Source organism: Apus apus, chromosome 3 (genome assembly GCF_020740795.1).
Source record: "Apus apus isolate bApuApu2 chromosome 3, bApuApu2.pri.cur, whole genome shotgun sequence".
Classification (NCBI taxonomy): domain Eukaryota; kingdom Metazoa; phylum Chordata; class Aves; order Apodiformes; family Apodidae; genus Apus; species Apus apus.
Window position 1 is genome coordinate 103903560 of NC_067284.1, and position 16044 is coordinate 103919603.

The 16044-nt window shown below is 46.7% G+C and overlaps 1 protein-coding gene across 1 annotated transcript in view; it reads left to right on the forward strand.

The window, feature by feature from the left end:
- RAB10 (RAB10, member RAS oncogene family) overlaps positions 1–13773 on the forward strand; it is a 47361-nt gene extending 33588 nt beyond the window's left edge. The window contains exons 3-6 of the mRNA XM_051615864.1: positions 3273–3411; positions 7569–7658; positions 8175–8276; positions 10686–13773. Of these exons, the coding sequence (XP_051471824.1) occupies positions 3273–3411; positions 7569–7658; positions 8175–8276; positions 10686–10769 (415 nt within the window). The 3' untranslated portion in view covers positions 10770–13773. The remainder of the gene's footprint in view (positions 1–3272; positions 3412–7568; positions 7659–8174; positions 8277–10685) is intronic.
- Positions 13774–16044: the final 2271 nt, after the last annotated feature.

Below are 16044 nucleotides of genomic sequence, written 5' to 3' on the forward strand. Positions count from 1 at the left end.
CTCATTACAGATTTTTTTTTTCTTTCCCTTGGATTAATGTTGTTTCAGAAAAGCTGGTATTTGCCACTCATGGAGTGTCTTAAAGATGTGTCTCTGTGAGGAAAGTTTTCATCCCAGTCACTGAAGCTTTCAGAATGTGCCTGGATTAGCAGTCCAATTTCTTCATCACAATGTTCTGCTGTATAGTTATAAAAATATTTTAAGAATAAACAGTAGGAGAGTAATAAAATTCTTAGTATTATTTTGCTAGGAATTATTTGGTTTAATATGTTAAAAATCTTTATTTTGAGCTGTGTAGACTGGAAGGATCTTTACAGATCATCCGATATAATCTCCTCTTGTTGTATCCGTGTAAATCTTTCATAAACAAATCCTGGTACATTTTAAGGTTTCTTTGGTCTCTGCCAGGTCAACCGGAAAGCTGTCCTAGAAATTTCTTTCTCTGTTGGTTAAACCTCTAATATGATATAGCTTATGCATACTTTTATGCTGGCATGAAAATAATTTAAGCAGATCTTTTGTTTTCGTGTGGTTGTCCTTTCCCTGGTTGAACAGGAAAACCTTCTCTGTCTAGATAGTCTTTAAGGTCCCTTCCAATCCAAACCATTGTATGAATTTATGATTAATTTTGCAGCTAACCAGACTAAACTCTATCAGTTTCCTTTTCTGCAGTAGCTCCTCGTTTTCCTTGGCTGCCTTAATAGTCCTTGTCTACATTTATTTTAGCTTGGAGAGTTAGCTGGCTTCCACAAATGTTTTTGCCTGCACTGAGGGTTTATTGCACCCCCATAGTTTTGGAGCATGTACTCACATCCTAGAAGTTTGAACAAAAGAATGGAAAGCCGGGCAGGAAACGAGACATGGTCTCCAGTTGTCTCCTGCCATTTGCTCAGGGTGGATTCATCAGTCATAGGCAGTTTGAAAACCATAACTCATTTCCTCTGTTTGCCTCAGTCAGGTCTCTAATCTCACATCCATTAAGAGTTATCTCTGAATAATGAATGGAGTATCCATTAAGAAGGGGAAAGGGCAGATATAGTGCTTATTAAAAAAAAAAAGGGAGGGGGGGAAAACACTCCAGGTTCTTTGCTTTTTTCCCCCTCAGCTTTCATTTCATCCATTAGCTTAGCTTCAGTTGCCAGAAAAAACACTGGAGGAGTTAACTAAGCAAGTTAGTTGTAGGTGCATAGGACATGACAAGCCTTAACAACAGTGTTGCCAGTGCCAAGTTGTTTAAAATCTATCTAAATTCTTACTGTGACAGCTACTGGCTTTGTCAGGAAGGGAGAAATCAGAGATGCCCTATGTCCTGATGTTTTTGGTGAGGCTTTGCTGACACTGTCCTGCTTGTATCAAGCTGTCAGAAAAAAACTGCTTCATCATGAGGAAAGAGAGTGGGATGAGGAAAGAGACATGCCTGGGTCTTGTAGTAAATATTCCTCTATGAGGCTGGTAAGACTTGAGCTGGAGTAGTGTCCTGACCTTCTCTTGAACATGGGCAAGTTGGAGGAAGTCCAGAGGGAGTAACAGGTGTATCTGTGTATCTTAGACCTTTGGACAGTGAGTAAGGTCTAAAGAACTTGAGGTGGCTTGAGAAAATTCAGGGAAGGTGCAGAATTACCTGTAGAAAGAAAGGCTGAGAGTTCCTCTTACCTATGAATGGTAAGACAAGGTTTGATGGCCTTCTAATTGCGAAAACCCAGGTGTTGCCATCAGGAAAACTTCCAAATGGGACAGAGAGGAAACGAGAGATTGAAGCCAGCAGCTATCAAAGGTCTCCAGCAAAACATCAAGCATCGTTCAGGAATAATGTGGCTATCCCTCAAGGTTTGTAGAGCCAGGGAATGATCTAGATTGCCTCTCAAGGCTCCTTATAGCAAGCCAGACCTCAGCATGGCCTGTTAGAACATCTCTGAACAAAGTGGTGCTCAGTTTTAGGACCTGCCCCAATTTCTCCTCCTCTGCTCTTTGCCCTCTTCCTGCTGTTTGTCATTTCCTAGGAAGAGATAAAAGATGGGGAGCAATCAGCTTCAGAACCATGTTCTGGGGGCTAGGTCAAACCCAGCCAACAAGAGTCTTTGAGAAGAAACTTTCCCTGCATCTCGGGAGTGTTTCCTCCGTGGCACCTTCAGATTTGGGAGCATTTGATTTACTCACTATTTACCAGCTGGTACTTGGCCAGAAATCTGACGTGTGCTTAAACAAATTGATTTGGCAGCTACGTTCAGCATTTGTTGGTTGAACTGCAGGCGAGGCGGGTGGAGGGGAGAGCCGAGTTTTGACTGAACTCTGTGCCTGGTGGTGTCTGTGTTCTGCCTGGGTGTCTGCCGTGAAGTCAGGAACGGTTGAGAGGGAAGAGTTGAGCTACTTTAACTCCTGTCCATGATGTTTTCTGATGCAGTTTGTGAAGAAAAATGGGTTGGGGGGAACGCTGTGCCTTTCTGGACAGTTTAAAGTGCCTTTGATTCTACCCGGTGTGAATAGTGTCACTGAAAATGTTCTGTAAACGTAATCTGTTGTTAGGTTTATGTCCTCTGAAAGACACCACAGAATATGCAGTTAACTCCTCAATCTCAACTTAATGGCCTGACAGTTTCTTTAACCAAATCTCATGGATTCCATCAAAGGTCTCAAAATGAGATGGGAAAATCCTTGCCATCATTAATCTTGCATGATCAATTTTCAGCATCTTATTGATAAGAATCAATAATTCAATGTTACAATTACAGTAAGTTACAATCTTCTAGACTTACTTTTCTTACACGTCTATCTAAAATTTCACCATAAAAGTTTGGAAGATCAAGTTAAAGCTTTATAAAGCTGATCTCAAAAAAGAGTTATTCTTGGTTTTAAGGTTGAGTTCCAGAAAATGTTGAGTGTTCATGAGGCTTCATGGCTACTCAGTGTCTTTTGTCTCTGTCATAGTTGACTCTTAAAATGTGTTTTAAAAAAGCCCACAGCAATCCCCTTTAAAGCAAAATCCAAAAGAGAAGCTTCAAACCCAAGGTTTCTCTACCTCTTGAGCCTGACTTGCTAAAGGTTCTCCTTTTTCTTCTCTGAGTGTTCAGCTACGTCTGGGAGGGAATGGGCCTGCCTTGAAGCTGCTGCTGGTGCACAATGGAGTATGTCCTCCCTCTCTTCCAAGACATTGCTTGTCATTTGGCAGTGGTGCAGTAGAGCAGGACCTGCACTCTGCACGCTCCACTGACAGACACACCAGCTGGTTTCTTTAGAGCTTGCCTCTGATGTGTGCTCTTGTCTGTTTTCTGCAGGGACACAGCAGGGCAGGAACGATTTCACACCATCACCACCTCCTATTACAGAGGTGCCATGGGGATCATGCTAGTATATGACATCACCAATGCCAAGAGCTTTGAAAACATCAGCAAGTGGCTCAGAAACATAGATGAGGTGAGTAATGTTGGTAAGATCCCAGAACTGAACTGTTTGTTGTGACCAACAGAGAATGTTGTGAGTTCCACAGGACTCATGTTCTGGATTGCAGTTTCGGCTTCTACCCTGGAGAAGGACTTGGGGGTGTTGGGTGATGAAAAGCTCACCACGAGCTGGCACCATGTGCTGGCAGCCCAGAAACCAACTGTGTCCCGGGCTGCATCCCCAGCAGTGGGACCAGCAGGGCCAGGGAGGGGATTGTCCCCCTCTGCTGTGCTCTGGTGAGACCCCCTGCAGTGCTGGGTCCAGTGCTGGGGTCCCCAATGCAAGAAGGACATGGAGCTGTTGGAGCAAGTCCAGAGGAGGCCATGGAGATGATGCAAGGGCTGGAGCAGCTCTGCTCTGAAGACAGGCTGAGAGAGTTGGGGTTGTTGAGCCTAGAGAAGAGAAGGCTCTGGGGAGAGCTTAGAGCACCTTCCAGTGCCTGAAGAGGCTACAGGAAAGCTGGGGAGGGAGTTTTGACAAGGGCAGGGAGTGATGGGACGAGAGGGAATGGTTTCAAGCTGCAAGAGGGGAGATTGAAATGAGATCCTTCGAAGAAATTCTTTGCTGTGAGGGTGGTGAGACACTGGCCCAGGTTGCCCAGAGCATCTGTGGCTGCTCCATCCCTGGAAGCGCTGAAGGCCAGGTTGGATGAGGCTTGGAGCAAGGTGGTCTGGTGGGAGATGTTCCTGCCCATGGCAGGGGGTTGGAACTGCATGATCTTTAAGGTCCCTTCCAACCCAAACTATTTGGTGAAAGTAAGGTTCTAACACAGGGGTCAGTTACTGTTCTTGGGCTGGTCCATGTCCTGTGTTCCCTCCTTCTGCTCTTCTTTCAACAATGGCATGAAGGGTTGCAACACAGTGTCCTAAGATGTCAAAATCATACATGAGCAAAAAGTTTCTGTGCTGGAGAATACTTGAAGATCAGGAATACATCTGGTAATAACTAGGAGTTGCAGTTTCAGGGGGAGCTGCCACCACAAGGTGGTGTGCAGGGGAGCAACACGAAGCCATAAGCTGCAGAGGAACTATAGAATACATCACTGCTAGTGCTAACCTGTTTTATAAGGGTGACTCTGTAAATCCTCAGAAATAATTAAGTACAATCACCTCCACTCCCTCAAAAATGACGTAATGAAGTATTTGCAGGTTGATGGCTGTTGGAGGTGATATAACAAGCTGCTGTTGCTGTTGGGTATTAGCAAATGACTCCAACCCACATGGCTGATTTTCTTGGAGGAGTACAAACAAGGAGGCTGCAAAATTTCAAGCAAGGTCAAGTGAAGCAGAAGAAACTGATGTGGAAACAGTCAGTGTCTGGATCCCCAGGAGTTCATTCTCTGGGAGTTCTGAGATGTTAGAGAGCAGCAGAACTGTTATTTCTTGCCTTTGCTCTGCTGTTCCCAAATGGAATAGATATTTGGATTTTCCAGCTTTGTTACTTTTCAGGAAAGCACAAAGATGGCCCTGTAGAGCTGAGCATCAGCAGATGGGTGCTGCAGGCATTGCTAGTTGAAGCTTTGAGGCTGGTGAAAGGTTCTTACAGAGCAAAAATGTGATACTGGGACTTTAATTTCCTAGTGTGAGGAATAGGAAACTCTCCTGTTTATGGAAAGAGGCATGTTTTGGTGGGTGCAGAAGGGGGAGGGAAGAGGCTCAGTGATGAGTTGAATGTAAACTTGAAACTAAGGCCTTGAGATGCTGCAGTTGCTTTGGTTAAAAAATGCAGCCGTATCCGGGAAGGTGGGTGATGAGTGTCATTCCTGCCACTGTGACTGAGAGGCAAGTGCTTTTGCTGACCTCGTGTTTTTTACATCTGTGTCACACAAGCCTCTGCAGCTGATTTCACGTGCATTGTGGAGGCTGCATGGTTACTGCAGTTTTCCAAGACATGTTTTGACACCATAGGAAGCTTTGTTTTTTTCCTGTGGAAGAAGCTCACTAATGGAGTGTGTTTGCAGAAAGGAGGGCTGAAGTCGTCGTGTAAGCTGCCACATACAGTGTTGAGGCTTCCTGCTAAAATGTGTGGCAGGTATTCCTCATCATGTACAGGACTATTGCAAATGGTAGTTGTGAATGAAGTGACTAGGTGCTTTGGTTTTCCACGAGGTTGATACTGCCAAGGATATCCTCACAGGGAGGAGAATTTTCAGTAAGTGACCTGCTGTTGGGAATGGCTCTTCCGTGCAAGGAAGATCTTCAACAGGATACTTAGGCCTTGATTTAGAAGTAGCCAGGAAACATGGAGATGTTACACCTTCATCCTTGCTAAATGCTTTATAAGTCACACATTTTGCAGAGGTGTTCCTGCACTGTGCACTTTTGCTTTGGGCTAGTAGAAATGACTGAGTTGTGCACAGTTCTGTAGGTTTGGGACTGGCTGTATTTGAAAAAAAAAATATGTTGCTGTGTAGGCAGTTTTGTGTGTGTGCATGAAAATTAACCTTTTCAGTCTTACTCTACATGGTATCTTAATTGACTTTTGCCACCTGGTTTCTCCTTGTCACCTGAAGGAAAGAAACTGGAGGTGATTCTCCTGAGGAATGTGCAGTGGGTTCTTCCTGTAAGCGGGAGCACTGGGTACATGTATCTCTTACCTCTCAAGCTCCATTAGTAATGCTGCTGTAGAGTAGTATTAAGGCTGTTGGAGTGAAAGTAAATTCAGATTAGACTTTCCAAGAAGCTTCTCATGGCAGATTTCAAAGTACTTCAGTTATCCACTTAAGTGATGCTTTGTGCTGTGGCTGCTGGAACTTTTTTGCTAGTCTGGTGGATCTCTCTTGCATAATCTTTCTTTACTATGATGGATATTGGCAGAACTTCAATAACTAAACAGCCGACGTATTTGTGCTCATTCAGCATTCCATGAGAAAGGGTTGGCACTTGTTTTTGCCTTACAAAGGTGATTCCTCGTGGTGTGCTTCTGCTTTTCTTTGGATCCTGAGCTTCGGCACAGTGCTCACTTCAGTTTTCACTTTGGAGTGCCCTGGTTTGTGTGTGCTTGGTACCCAGCCTGCGTGCCAGCTCCCTGCATGAGCTTCTCAACTTGTGTGTGAAGCAGATAGAGCTAAAGCACAAGGCTGACAGAGTCCTGCTCTGATGATTGTGACATCAGAGGAACAGCAGAGCTGTAATTTCCCTTTGTTAGTTAACTCCATAACTCCTCTAAAAAAATTTACAGGCAAAAGGGTTGTTTTTCCTAACTTTCTGGCTACTTGGCTTTGCAGTGGTTGAAAACATAATTGCAATTACTAAAAAGACCTACCTGTCTACAATAAAACTACTTAAAGGAACATTTAAACACCAAGCAAGTAGTAGTGGCAGCCAGAGCCACTCCAGTGCGTGAAGCTCAGTTGTTGGCAGCTGTAAATGTGCGGTGGTTCTAGTCCTGTAATGTTTTTGTGGCATCATTTCTGTGATGTCCTTGTCTAGCACGCAGAAAACCTGACACCTCCAAGTGCCAGGCAGGAAGTTCATTCTTTTCCCACATCACTGAATTAAAACTAATGAAGATTTGGTGGGCTGGTGTCATTTACTGGAAAGATCTGGGTTGCAGAGCAGCACTTGGTCTTTTTCAGAAAGGAAAACTTCACACTTAAACTACAGAAGTAAAAAGGAAGGAGGAAAATATGTGGCATTGGGATAATGATAGAGCTGTGCCAAACCTGCAGTGGTTGTGCCGTTTCACTTCCAGGATCACAGAAACACAGGATATTATGGGTTGGAAGGGACCTCCAAAGATCATCGAGTCCAACTCCCCTGCCACAGCAGGGGGAAAAACCCAAAAAACCCCCAAAAGCAACAAACCCAAAACACCAGCTAGGGCAGACCACTCAGAAAGGCAACCAGACAGCATATTGAAAGTCTCCGGAGAAGCGAGACTCCATAATCTCTCTCGAGAGCCTGTTCCAGTGCTCTGTAACCCTCACAGTAAAGAAGTAAAGGAATTTAGTCTAAAGGCACTGTCTGAAAGTGATTTCTAGCAGTCTTTGTTAGGACTTGGGAAAGTGCAGGACACCAATACCTGTAAACATTATCCTGGACTTCAAAGAGCCTGGCAACACCAAAGTGAAGTAGATATTTACTGCTCATAGGGGAAGCTGTGTAACCCTGTCTCTTGTCTCGTTTTAGCATGCCAATGAAGATGTGGAGAGGATGCTGTTAGGAAACAAGTGTGACATGGAAGATAAAAGAGTTGTCCCTAAAGCAAAAGGCGAACAGGTAAGTGTCAGACAAAATACTTGCTTATCCAAGTATGTGCCTCAGTGCCAAGACTTCCTGCCATCCCCAGGTGGTTTCGGTGCCACAGCAGGATGGGTCAGGGGAACAATAAGGTGGCTGGATTCACTAATGGTTTGCAGCTCCAGGGAATGTTTTCTCAGAAGCTGCGTTGCAAAGAACTGCCATGAATGGAACGAGTTCAGCTGCAGCTTCTGCTCTCTTTGGTAACTAAAATTTTTCAGGCGTCCTTGAAGTTACTTATGGGACAGGCTTGTGCGGTATCTGTCATCTTATGTTCAGACGTTGACTTGTGATTTAATACACTTTAATTGCTATTTATGAATCTTTAAGTTCCCAATTTTCCTTTGTGACACTTTGCCTAGCTGGTACTTCTGATGCTTGCTACAGCTGAAAGAATATTACATGCTTATAAATGTTGCTAATCCCAACGATGTAGCAGCAGCAATTGAGTAACTCCGTGGTAACACTAACCTCCTTCTTTCTCTTTTGGTTTAGATTGCTAGGGAGCATGGTATTAGGTTTTTCGAAACTAGTGCAAAAGCAAATATAAACATTGAGAAGGCATTCCTCACATTAGCAGAAGACATTCTTCGAAAGGTAGGTGCTTACAGGATATTTGTTTGAAAATAATATACAAAAATTTCAACTGCTTTTGCTTTTGGTGCTTACCTGAACTGTCACAGCTGTTACTTTGGCATGCTCAGACAAATGAGTGCCTGAAGGAGTAACATGGTACAACTGAAGCTTCTAAAGCTTGTTTGATGTTTCATTATTGTAGGGGTACTGCCTAGAGAGTAGACATCAAAGAGCGAAGGAACATAAACTTGTAGTTGTTTGGCCCCTGACCTCATAGTTACATTGTACATGTGCTTGGAATTAAAGCATTTCAGTTGCCCTGGAAGAGAATTGTCCTTTCCCTGCCACCATCTACATAGATAAGCAACATTGTCTAAAACTCCTCAGTGCTTGTTGGGAAGAGTTCAGATGTGGTAGATAGAACAGATGGAAAAGCTATGTCACTTATACCTTGTCTCCAGTGATTAGCCCTCTCATCCTCTGTGTTCCTTTGGAGGTTTTATTGAAAGATTAAATTGCAACTGAGAGAAATACAGAGTCATTCTGACTGAAAAAGACCCTTAAGATCATCAAGTCCAACTGTAACCTAACTTAACAACCATTACCCTAGCACTGCCAAGGCCACCGCTAAACCATGTCCCTCAGCACCACATCTACATGGCTCTGAAATCCCTCCATGGATGGGGACTCCACCATTGCCCTGGGCAGCCTGAGCCAGGGCCTTGCCATGAAGAAATTGTTCCAAATATCCAATCCAAACCCACCCTGTGCAAATTGAAGCTATTTGCTCTTATCCTGTTGCTTGTTTCTTGGGAGAAGAGACTGATCCCCCTTGGCTCTAACCTCCTTTCAGGCAGCTGTAGAGAGCAAGAAGGTCTCCCCTCAGCCTCCTTTTCTCCAGGCTGAACACCCCCAGTTCCCTCAGCTGCTCCTCATCAGACTTGTGCTCCAGACCCTTCCCCAGCTCCGTTGCCCTTCTCTGGACACGCTCCAGCCCCTCCATGTCCTGGGGTTCACTTGGTGGTTGGATCTCCTCCTGAAACATCCTGTGTATGATGACGTTGGTTGTCTTTCCTGCAGCCTGCACCCAAATCTCTCTATGCCCAGAGCTCCAGGACACTGCTGTTCTTGTATCCCTTTTATCTTTTAGAAGTAGAAAAAGCATTGGCTTCCAGTAGCTGGCACTATTTTCTTGCAAGTTTGAGCTGGGCTTGGATACATGGGTGGCTCTGGAGTTGGTTCCAGTTAGTTGGAATCCCATAATCCCATAGCCAAGGGCTTGATTTACCCAGTAACCCCTGTGCCAGCACATTCCTCTGTACCATCAGGTCATGACTCTCCAGCACTGAAACTCTCTGGAGCAAAAGAGATGCAGATTGGCCAACTCCAGTGTATGTACTTTGCTTCTAAATGTGTTTTTTTTTGTGCTCCAGCTTACTGGTAGGGACTGGGACTGCCTTCAGCACTGCCTTCCACTGCCCTCCTGCCTGAATGCTATCAGTGATGTCACTGAGTCAGTTGGTTAGAAATTTAGTGCAAGGTCAATGCTGAATGTTTCCACAACCCTTTTTAAATACACATCTGGTTTGCCGTTGTAGTTCTGAGCTGTTTCTGAATTGGTTTTTGACAAGCTTTGTGAGAAACAGGATGGAAATCCCCAGCCTTTGGTAAGCAGGAGGTCAGGCCAGCAAGTCTTACTGACCTTTTGGACCTTTGCGTTTTTATTTTTGGGTCACAGTGTGTGTAACTAAGGAACAGGAGGGGTTGCTTTTGCAAGGCTGTGCTGAAGAGAATACGAAAAGGCATCTAGAGATGGAACTGCAGGATTCTGGTGGATGTTTAGATTAGTGTCTAAACAGCTGGAAGTAGATGTTAGGGTCTGGTCAAAACCACTTCACTTTGATTTTTGCTTTGGTCTAACCAAATTTATAGCCTGTGACGCAGAGGAGCCTGTTTTGCCCACTGCCTCGGAAACTGTTGTCCTGCTTAACTGGAAGGCAGATGCTTTTGAACAACCCCTCTTTATCCAGAAATTACTCAGTGGTTTTTTAAGGTCATTAGTTCACATAATTGAACGCCAGCTTGTGTTAGTTGTACACTGTGATTTACTTACTCCACCAAAGGCCAAGGGTCAGGATCTAGAAATAGTTTTAGTTGACTGTGGGGTGGTCCAAGTTCAAAAGTTTTTTCTCCAGCTTTCCAGTTGTTATTTATGTAAAACCAAACAAAAATCCTTTAAATTGTGTTTGCCTACTTTTGCTGGCAAGGGGAGGAGAGTTCCCTTCACTTCTGTGGAGCTCTTTGTCCAGAGCTGGTTCATAATACGATTTGGTGCTACAGGTCTTCAAAAGCCGCTGTCTCTTCACCTCTAATAATTTATTTCAGGATGTCTCAGGAGTCCTCTAACATTTTTTACTTGTTTCCTTGCAGACCCCTGTAAAAGAGCCCAACAGTGAAAATGTAGATATCAGCAGTGGAGGTGGGGTGACAGGCTGGAAGAGCAAGTGTTGCTGAACCTTCTCCTCTATCACCAATCGCCATCCACCGCCCCTTTTTTCTCGCTGCGAAACAAACCACTCTGCCCGTTTTTAACCTTAAACCAATGTTTTGTTCCTCATCTTAACAAGCTCCTGTCTCCCTTTGGGTTTCCGTTTAGGACAGCTTGCCTACTATAATTTTCTCAACAACATGTATAGGAAAATCATCTCCGTGACTTCATTTTTTTCATGTACCTGCTCAACTTACCACTACATTTTGGTTGTATTATAGTCCCGTTCCTCCTGACATTAAAACATATAGCAATCATACTCAACTCTCTTCTGCAAATTGTATAAGAATAAAAGTTAGAATTAACAATTTATTTTGTACAACAGTGGAATTTTCTGTCATGGATAATGTGCTTGAGTCACCATATTCTCTAGATGAATCAGCAAAAGAGCCAGGAAAACACTCATTTTTCGCCTTGAGTCTGTGAATGGGGTTTATTTTGTCCTGTGCCTTATGTGGAAAGGAGCTTTTATTTTAACTTTTTTTTTTTTTTTAACTTTATTTTCTTCTGGTGGAAGCATGTGCAGGAGACATCCCATCCATACTTGACCATTTCAAAATACTGAACTCTTTTGTGATTGCTTTCTGTAATTGTTGGTGTCATGCATCGAGGACAAAGGGTGGTGCAAAAAAAAAAAAAAAAAAAAAAAAGAATAATGACATTTAATCTGCTGTGTCTCCTCTTTGGTGATCTAGCCATTCAGAGCTGTTCCTGCTGCCATTTTCCCCCCCCCTCCTCACTCGCAGCTCTTTCCTTTTGCCTGCATGCTGCTTTTATTTGCATTTCTTCATGGTGTGATGTGTTAATAAAAAAGGATGGCAACGTGGTATGTTTGCCAAAAATTTAATACAAAGCACTGATTTAGCTTTCAAGGTAAAGATGTTGACGATACCTACTAATTTCCCTCTTAGCCAATGTCCGTTCACTAGTATCTCTCCTCTCTCCTCCTGCATAGCCGTTGGGTTTTATGATATGGAAGAGTTATTTGCATGCACTAGTTTTCTATGGAGGGTGATGTGGTTGTCTACTTTATGTGTATGAATATAACATGCAATTCCCAAACTGACAGCAGTTAACATGAACTGTGTAAGTTCTCTTACTGTTAGCCACTCCAACACGTTGTCTGGTAGCCTAGCAAAAGGCTGAGTGAAACTAGAATTTAAAGGAAAAAAAAAAAAAAAGTAAAAAAAAAAAGTTGGCAGTTTAATTTATTACCTCCCTGAAAACTTTTCCGTTTCCCGGTGTGAAAAGCCGAGTCATTTGGTACTTGGGTCAGTCCTGCCCTCACTCCCAGTGGGGGGATCCTGGCAGGGCTGCACAGCCTCCCTGGGATTGCCTGGCTTTTCCAGCTCAGCCTCTGGCTTTGCTGGCAGCCCTAGTGTCACTCGTGGATGCTTTGGGACAGGGTGGGGGTTGGGGACAGCCAGGCTGACTTTGCCGACTGCTCCTGGTGTGCAGGTTCCCTTTGCCTTGCCTTTCAAACACCATGTAGGAGAACTGCTCCCACCAGGGGTGAAATGATTTTTAAATAGATGCTTCCTCCTCCCCAGGCCTCACGTTCTGCAACATTGGAGGAGCTTGTGCCTCGCTCGTGTCCGCTCGGGTTTAGGACTGTCTTGGGTAAAAAATTAAAGTAGTGAATCAAGTTGATACAATGTTAATGAAATGAGGGTGTTTTAACATCGAACTTCTAGTTTTGAACGGCTTCCTGTGTAGCAACTTTACTGAGGTGTCTCCCTTCCCCTCTGTATTTTGGCATTTCGTCTCCATGTGTGTTAACCCTTCCCAGTCGAGTGGCTCTTGGGGTGGGGCAGGACACTGGGACCGGCGGATAAATGGGCACTGCTGCCCTTCCCATTGTCCCACGCCTGTCTTGCCAATACCTTCCCATGGAACCTGCACTATCTAACCTTATCAAAAAGGGAAAAAATGGAGAAATATACATCAAGGGTTTGTTTCTTGGTTTTGGTTGGGTTTTTTTTTTGTATAATCCTTGTTTTAAATGTGAGCTTTTTATTTACTTCCAGGGGCTTGGCTCCCTCTGTAAATCCCCCGGGATCCTTTGTAGACACTGTGTTTGTTGTGAGCCCGCAGGTAGAGATCAGGCCACTCGCTGGTACTACTAGCTCCCACCTCCATTGCCTATTCTCCTTACTGAGTTAATAAACTGAAATATTTCTAGATGGTCTATTTCTGTTCGTATATAAAGCAAAAAAACAAAACCAAAACAAACCAAGAACTGGATTTTAACCGCGTGGCTCGGCTCTGGTTTGTGGTGTGGAGCACAAGGCCCAGCCCAGGAGGAGCGAGCAACAGGAGTCGATGCAGAAAAAAAAATAATGATCATGTTGGAGGAATCTGCAGTAACTGTATTTCTGCTGGTATCTAAACTTCCTGCCTAGCTAGCAAACTAACTGCTTATGAAACCTCTCCTTGGAAGACAAACACCCCCCTCCCCAGCCTTGCGCGTGGAATAAAGCCTAAGGCCAGCCTAGGAAAGGAGGCAAAAGCTGCTCCCCCCCCCTGCACCAGCTCTGCCCGAGGCTGGGGGGGCTTTAGCCAACCCGGCCAGCGGAGGAAGGCTCAGCACTGCCTTTTTGTCAAGGCAAAAAGAAATAAATAGTAACTTGATTCAATTGGTCGTGATGTGCTAAAACCCCAGGTTGAATCTACCCTCCAAGTGTTCAGTGCTCCTGGAGCTGCCGGAGCCGTGGCCACGCGGGGCAGGGGAAGGGCAGCGCTTCGTGCTCTCCGACTCGGGTGGTAGAAAAAACAGCATCAACTTAAGGTCTAGGATTAATTCCCATGCCTACAATTTTTTACTTAATCTTTTAATATTTTTGCTACTCCACTCTGGCTTTTTATTTAAAACACATTCTTTTGTACCACTTACTGTATCAAATTGTATAAAAGATCACTGTCCCATTCTTGGTCATACCAAGAGCAAATAAAAGCTTTTATAAACTTGCATTGGTCACTTCCTCGGCCCCCTGAAATTCCCTTTCCCCAAGCCTTGGCCAGGGCTCCGGGGGGAGAGGGCTGAGCACTGGCTGCCCTTTGAAAGGAGAGGGTGCTTGGCCTGGGGCAGGACCCCCCTCAAAAAAAAAAAAAAAAGTTTCCCATCTGGGCTGTAGTTGATCTTGGATCTGGTGGCTGTGACCACTCGGATGGATTGGTAAAACCTGGAAAGCACAAGCTGGTGTCTGACTTGTGAGAGATGGTTGGGGTGGAGCTGTTCCTTTCTGCCTTTTGCTGAGCTTTAAGCTGTTCCTTTTCAAGAGCAGGATGGTGTTGCCCAGTGCAACAGCACATCCCAGGCTGGTCCTAGCTTGGGTGGGGGTGCACCCAGCTTTTGGCTGTATCTCCAGTTCCTTGGGAGGGAGTTACACAGATGGATTGAAAGAAAGTGGTGATTTCAGCCCTTTCACCTGCAGGTTCCCATGTGGATGCAAACCATGGGTGGGTGTTCCAGCTGCCCAAGAGCCCTTGCAGCCACCTTGCTGTATTAATTGTCCTTCCCACCAAGCAGGATCCATTTACCCTTCCCAGTCATAGAATCATGGACTCACAGAATGGTTTGGGTTGGAAGTGACCTTAGAGCACCTTCCAGTACCTGGAGGGGCTACAGGAAAGCTGGGGAGGGACTTTGGACAAGTGCAGGGAGTGATGGGATGAGGGGGAATGGTTTCAAGCTGCAAGAAGGGAGATTGAGATGAGATCCTTGGAAGAAATTCTTTGCTGTGAGGGTGGTGAGACACTGGCCCAGGTTTCCCAGAGCAGCTGTGGCTGCCCCATCCCTGGCAGTTTTGAAGTTCAGGTTGGTTGGGGCTTGGAGCAACCTGGTCTAGTGGGACATGTCCCCCTGCCCATGGCAAGGCAGGAGAGGAACTAAATATTCTTTAAGGTCTCTTCCAACCTTAATCAGTCTAGGATTCTGTGATGAGGCTGCAAGTGTGTCACAGCTCCCAGCAGCCTGTGGGGGGTGAGCCCATGGAGACCAGCTCAGCCATCCTGGATCCTCCCTGTACCCTGGAGGATGTTTTGTGGTGGGGAGGGACAGGTCCATCTTTGGCTGGGTCCCCCCAGCTCAGCTATGCTGCCCAGTGAGCTGGGGTCTCATGCCACTGACCTGGCAGCTCTGCAGCCATCGCCACTGCAGTGGTGTTTGTGTGAGGGGCTCCCGGGGGCCTCAGAGAGAGGGGACCCCACAGGGACCTTCTCCACAGACACCATCAGGCAGCTCTCAGCGTCTCACTTGTTGGTGTCACCCCCGTCAGTGAGCCCTGAGTCTTGTCCCATCCTTCTGCTTCTATGTTGTCCCTGCTCCACCCCTGTCACTGTTTCATCTCCATCTCTGCTCCTTTTCCATCCTTATGTGCTCTGACACGTCTTTTTGTGTCTGTCCCAACACGTTTGGGCTTCATCCCAGAATATCCCACTGCTGCTCCCGTGCCGCCTTCTGGTGCCCCCTCCCCCCACACGAGGACCCCCTGCCCTGTGCTGGGTCAGGCCCTAGTGGAGGGATCGGGGGTCTCCAGACCCCAGGCCTGTGACCCTCAGCTCAGGGTGGTCATGAGTCCCCAGAGTGCAGGGTCCCTGCCTGGTGTGATGGTGATGTCCCTGCCAGAGGAGGTCCTCCCTCCGTGTGCCGGTGCCACTCGTGTCTCTGGTCCGTGCAGCGGTGCTGACTCCGGGGGCGTCCCTGCCGGGGGCTCGGAACATGGGGCGGCATCGGGCTGTTCCACCTGTATCCGCACTCAGACCGCCTGTACCCTCCCGAGCCCCCGGAGCCTCCTTGAGAAACCCCCGGGGGATTCCAGCGGCTCCGTACCCCCCCGCCCTGTACGAACCCCGCTGCCCCGGGGCCGGATCCGGCAGCGGGAGGGGACGGACGCAGGGGGACCGGGTCCGCCCCTCGCCCCCTTTCCTCGGCGGCCAAAGGGAGCCGAGCCCCGCGGTACCCCCGGACAGACCCGGGGAGCCAGGGATGATCCCCCCCCCGGTGCTCCCGGAGGAAGATCTGGGCGATGGGGCTGAGCACCCCCAGGAGCCCCGGGCGAGCGGAGCCGCCCCCATCCCCGGGGGCCGCGTCCCCTCCCCGGGGCACCCCCGGGATGCCTGACCAGGGTGGAGGTGGGGTTGGGGGGGGTGTCCCCGCCCGCCACCGCCTCCCCCCGCCCCCGTCGCTGGGGGGGGGGGGGGGGTCCCGCCTGTCGGGGCGGGCGGGCAGGAGGGGCCGGG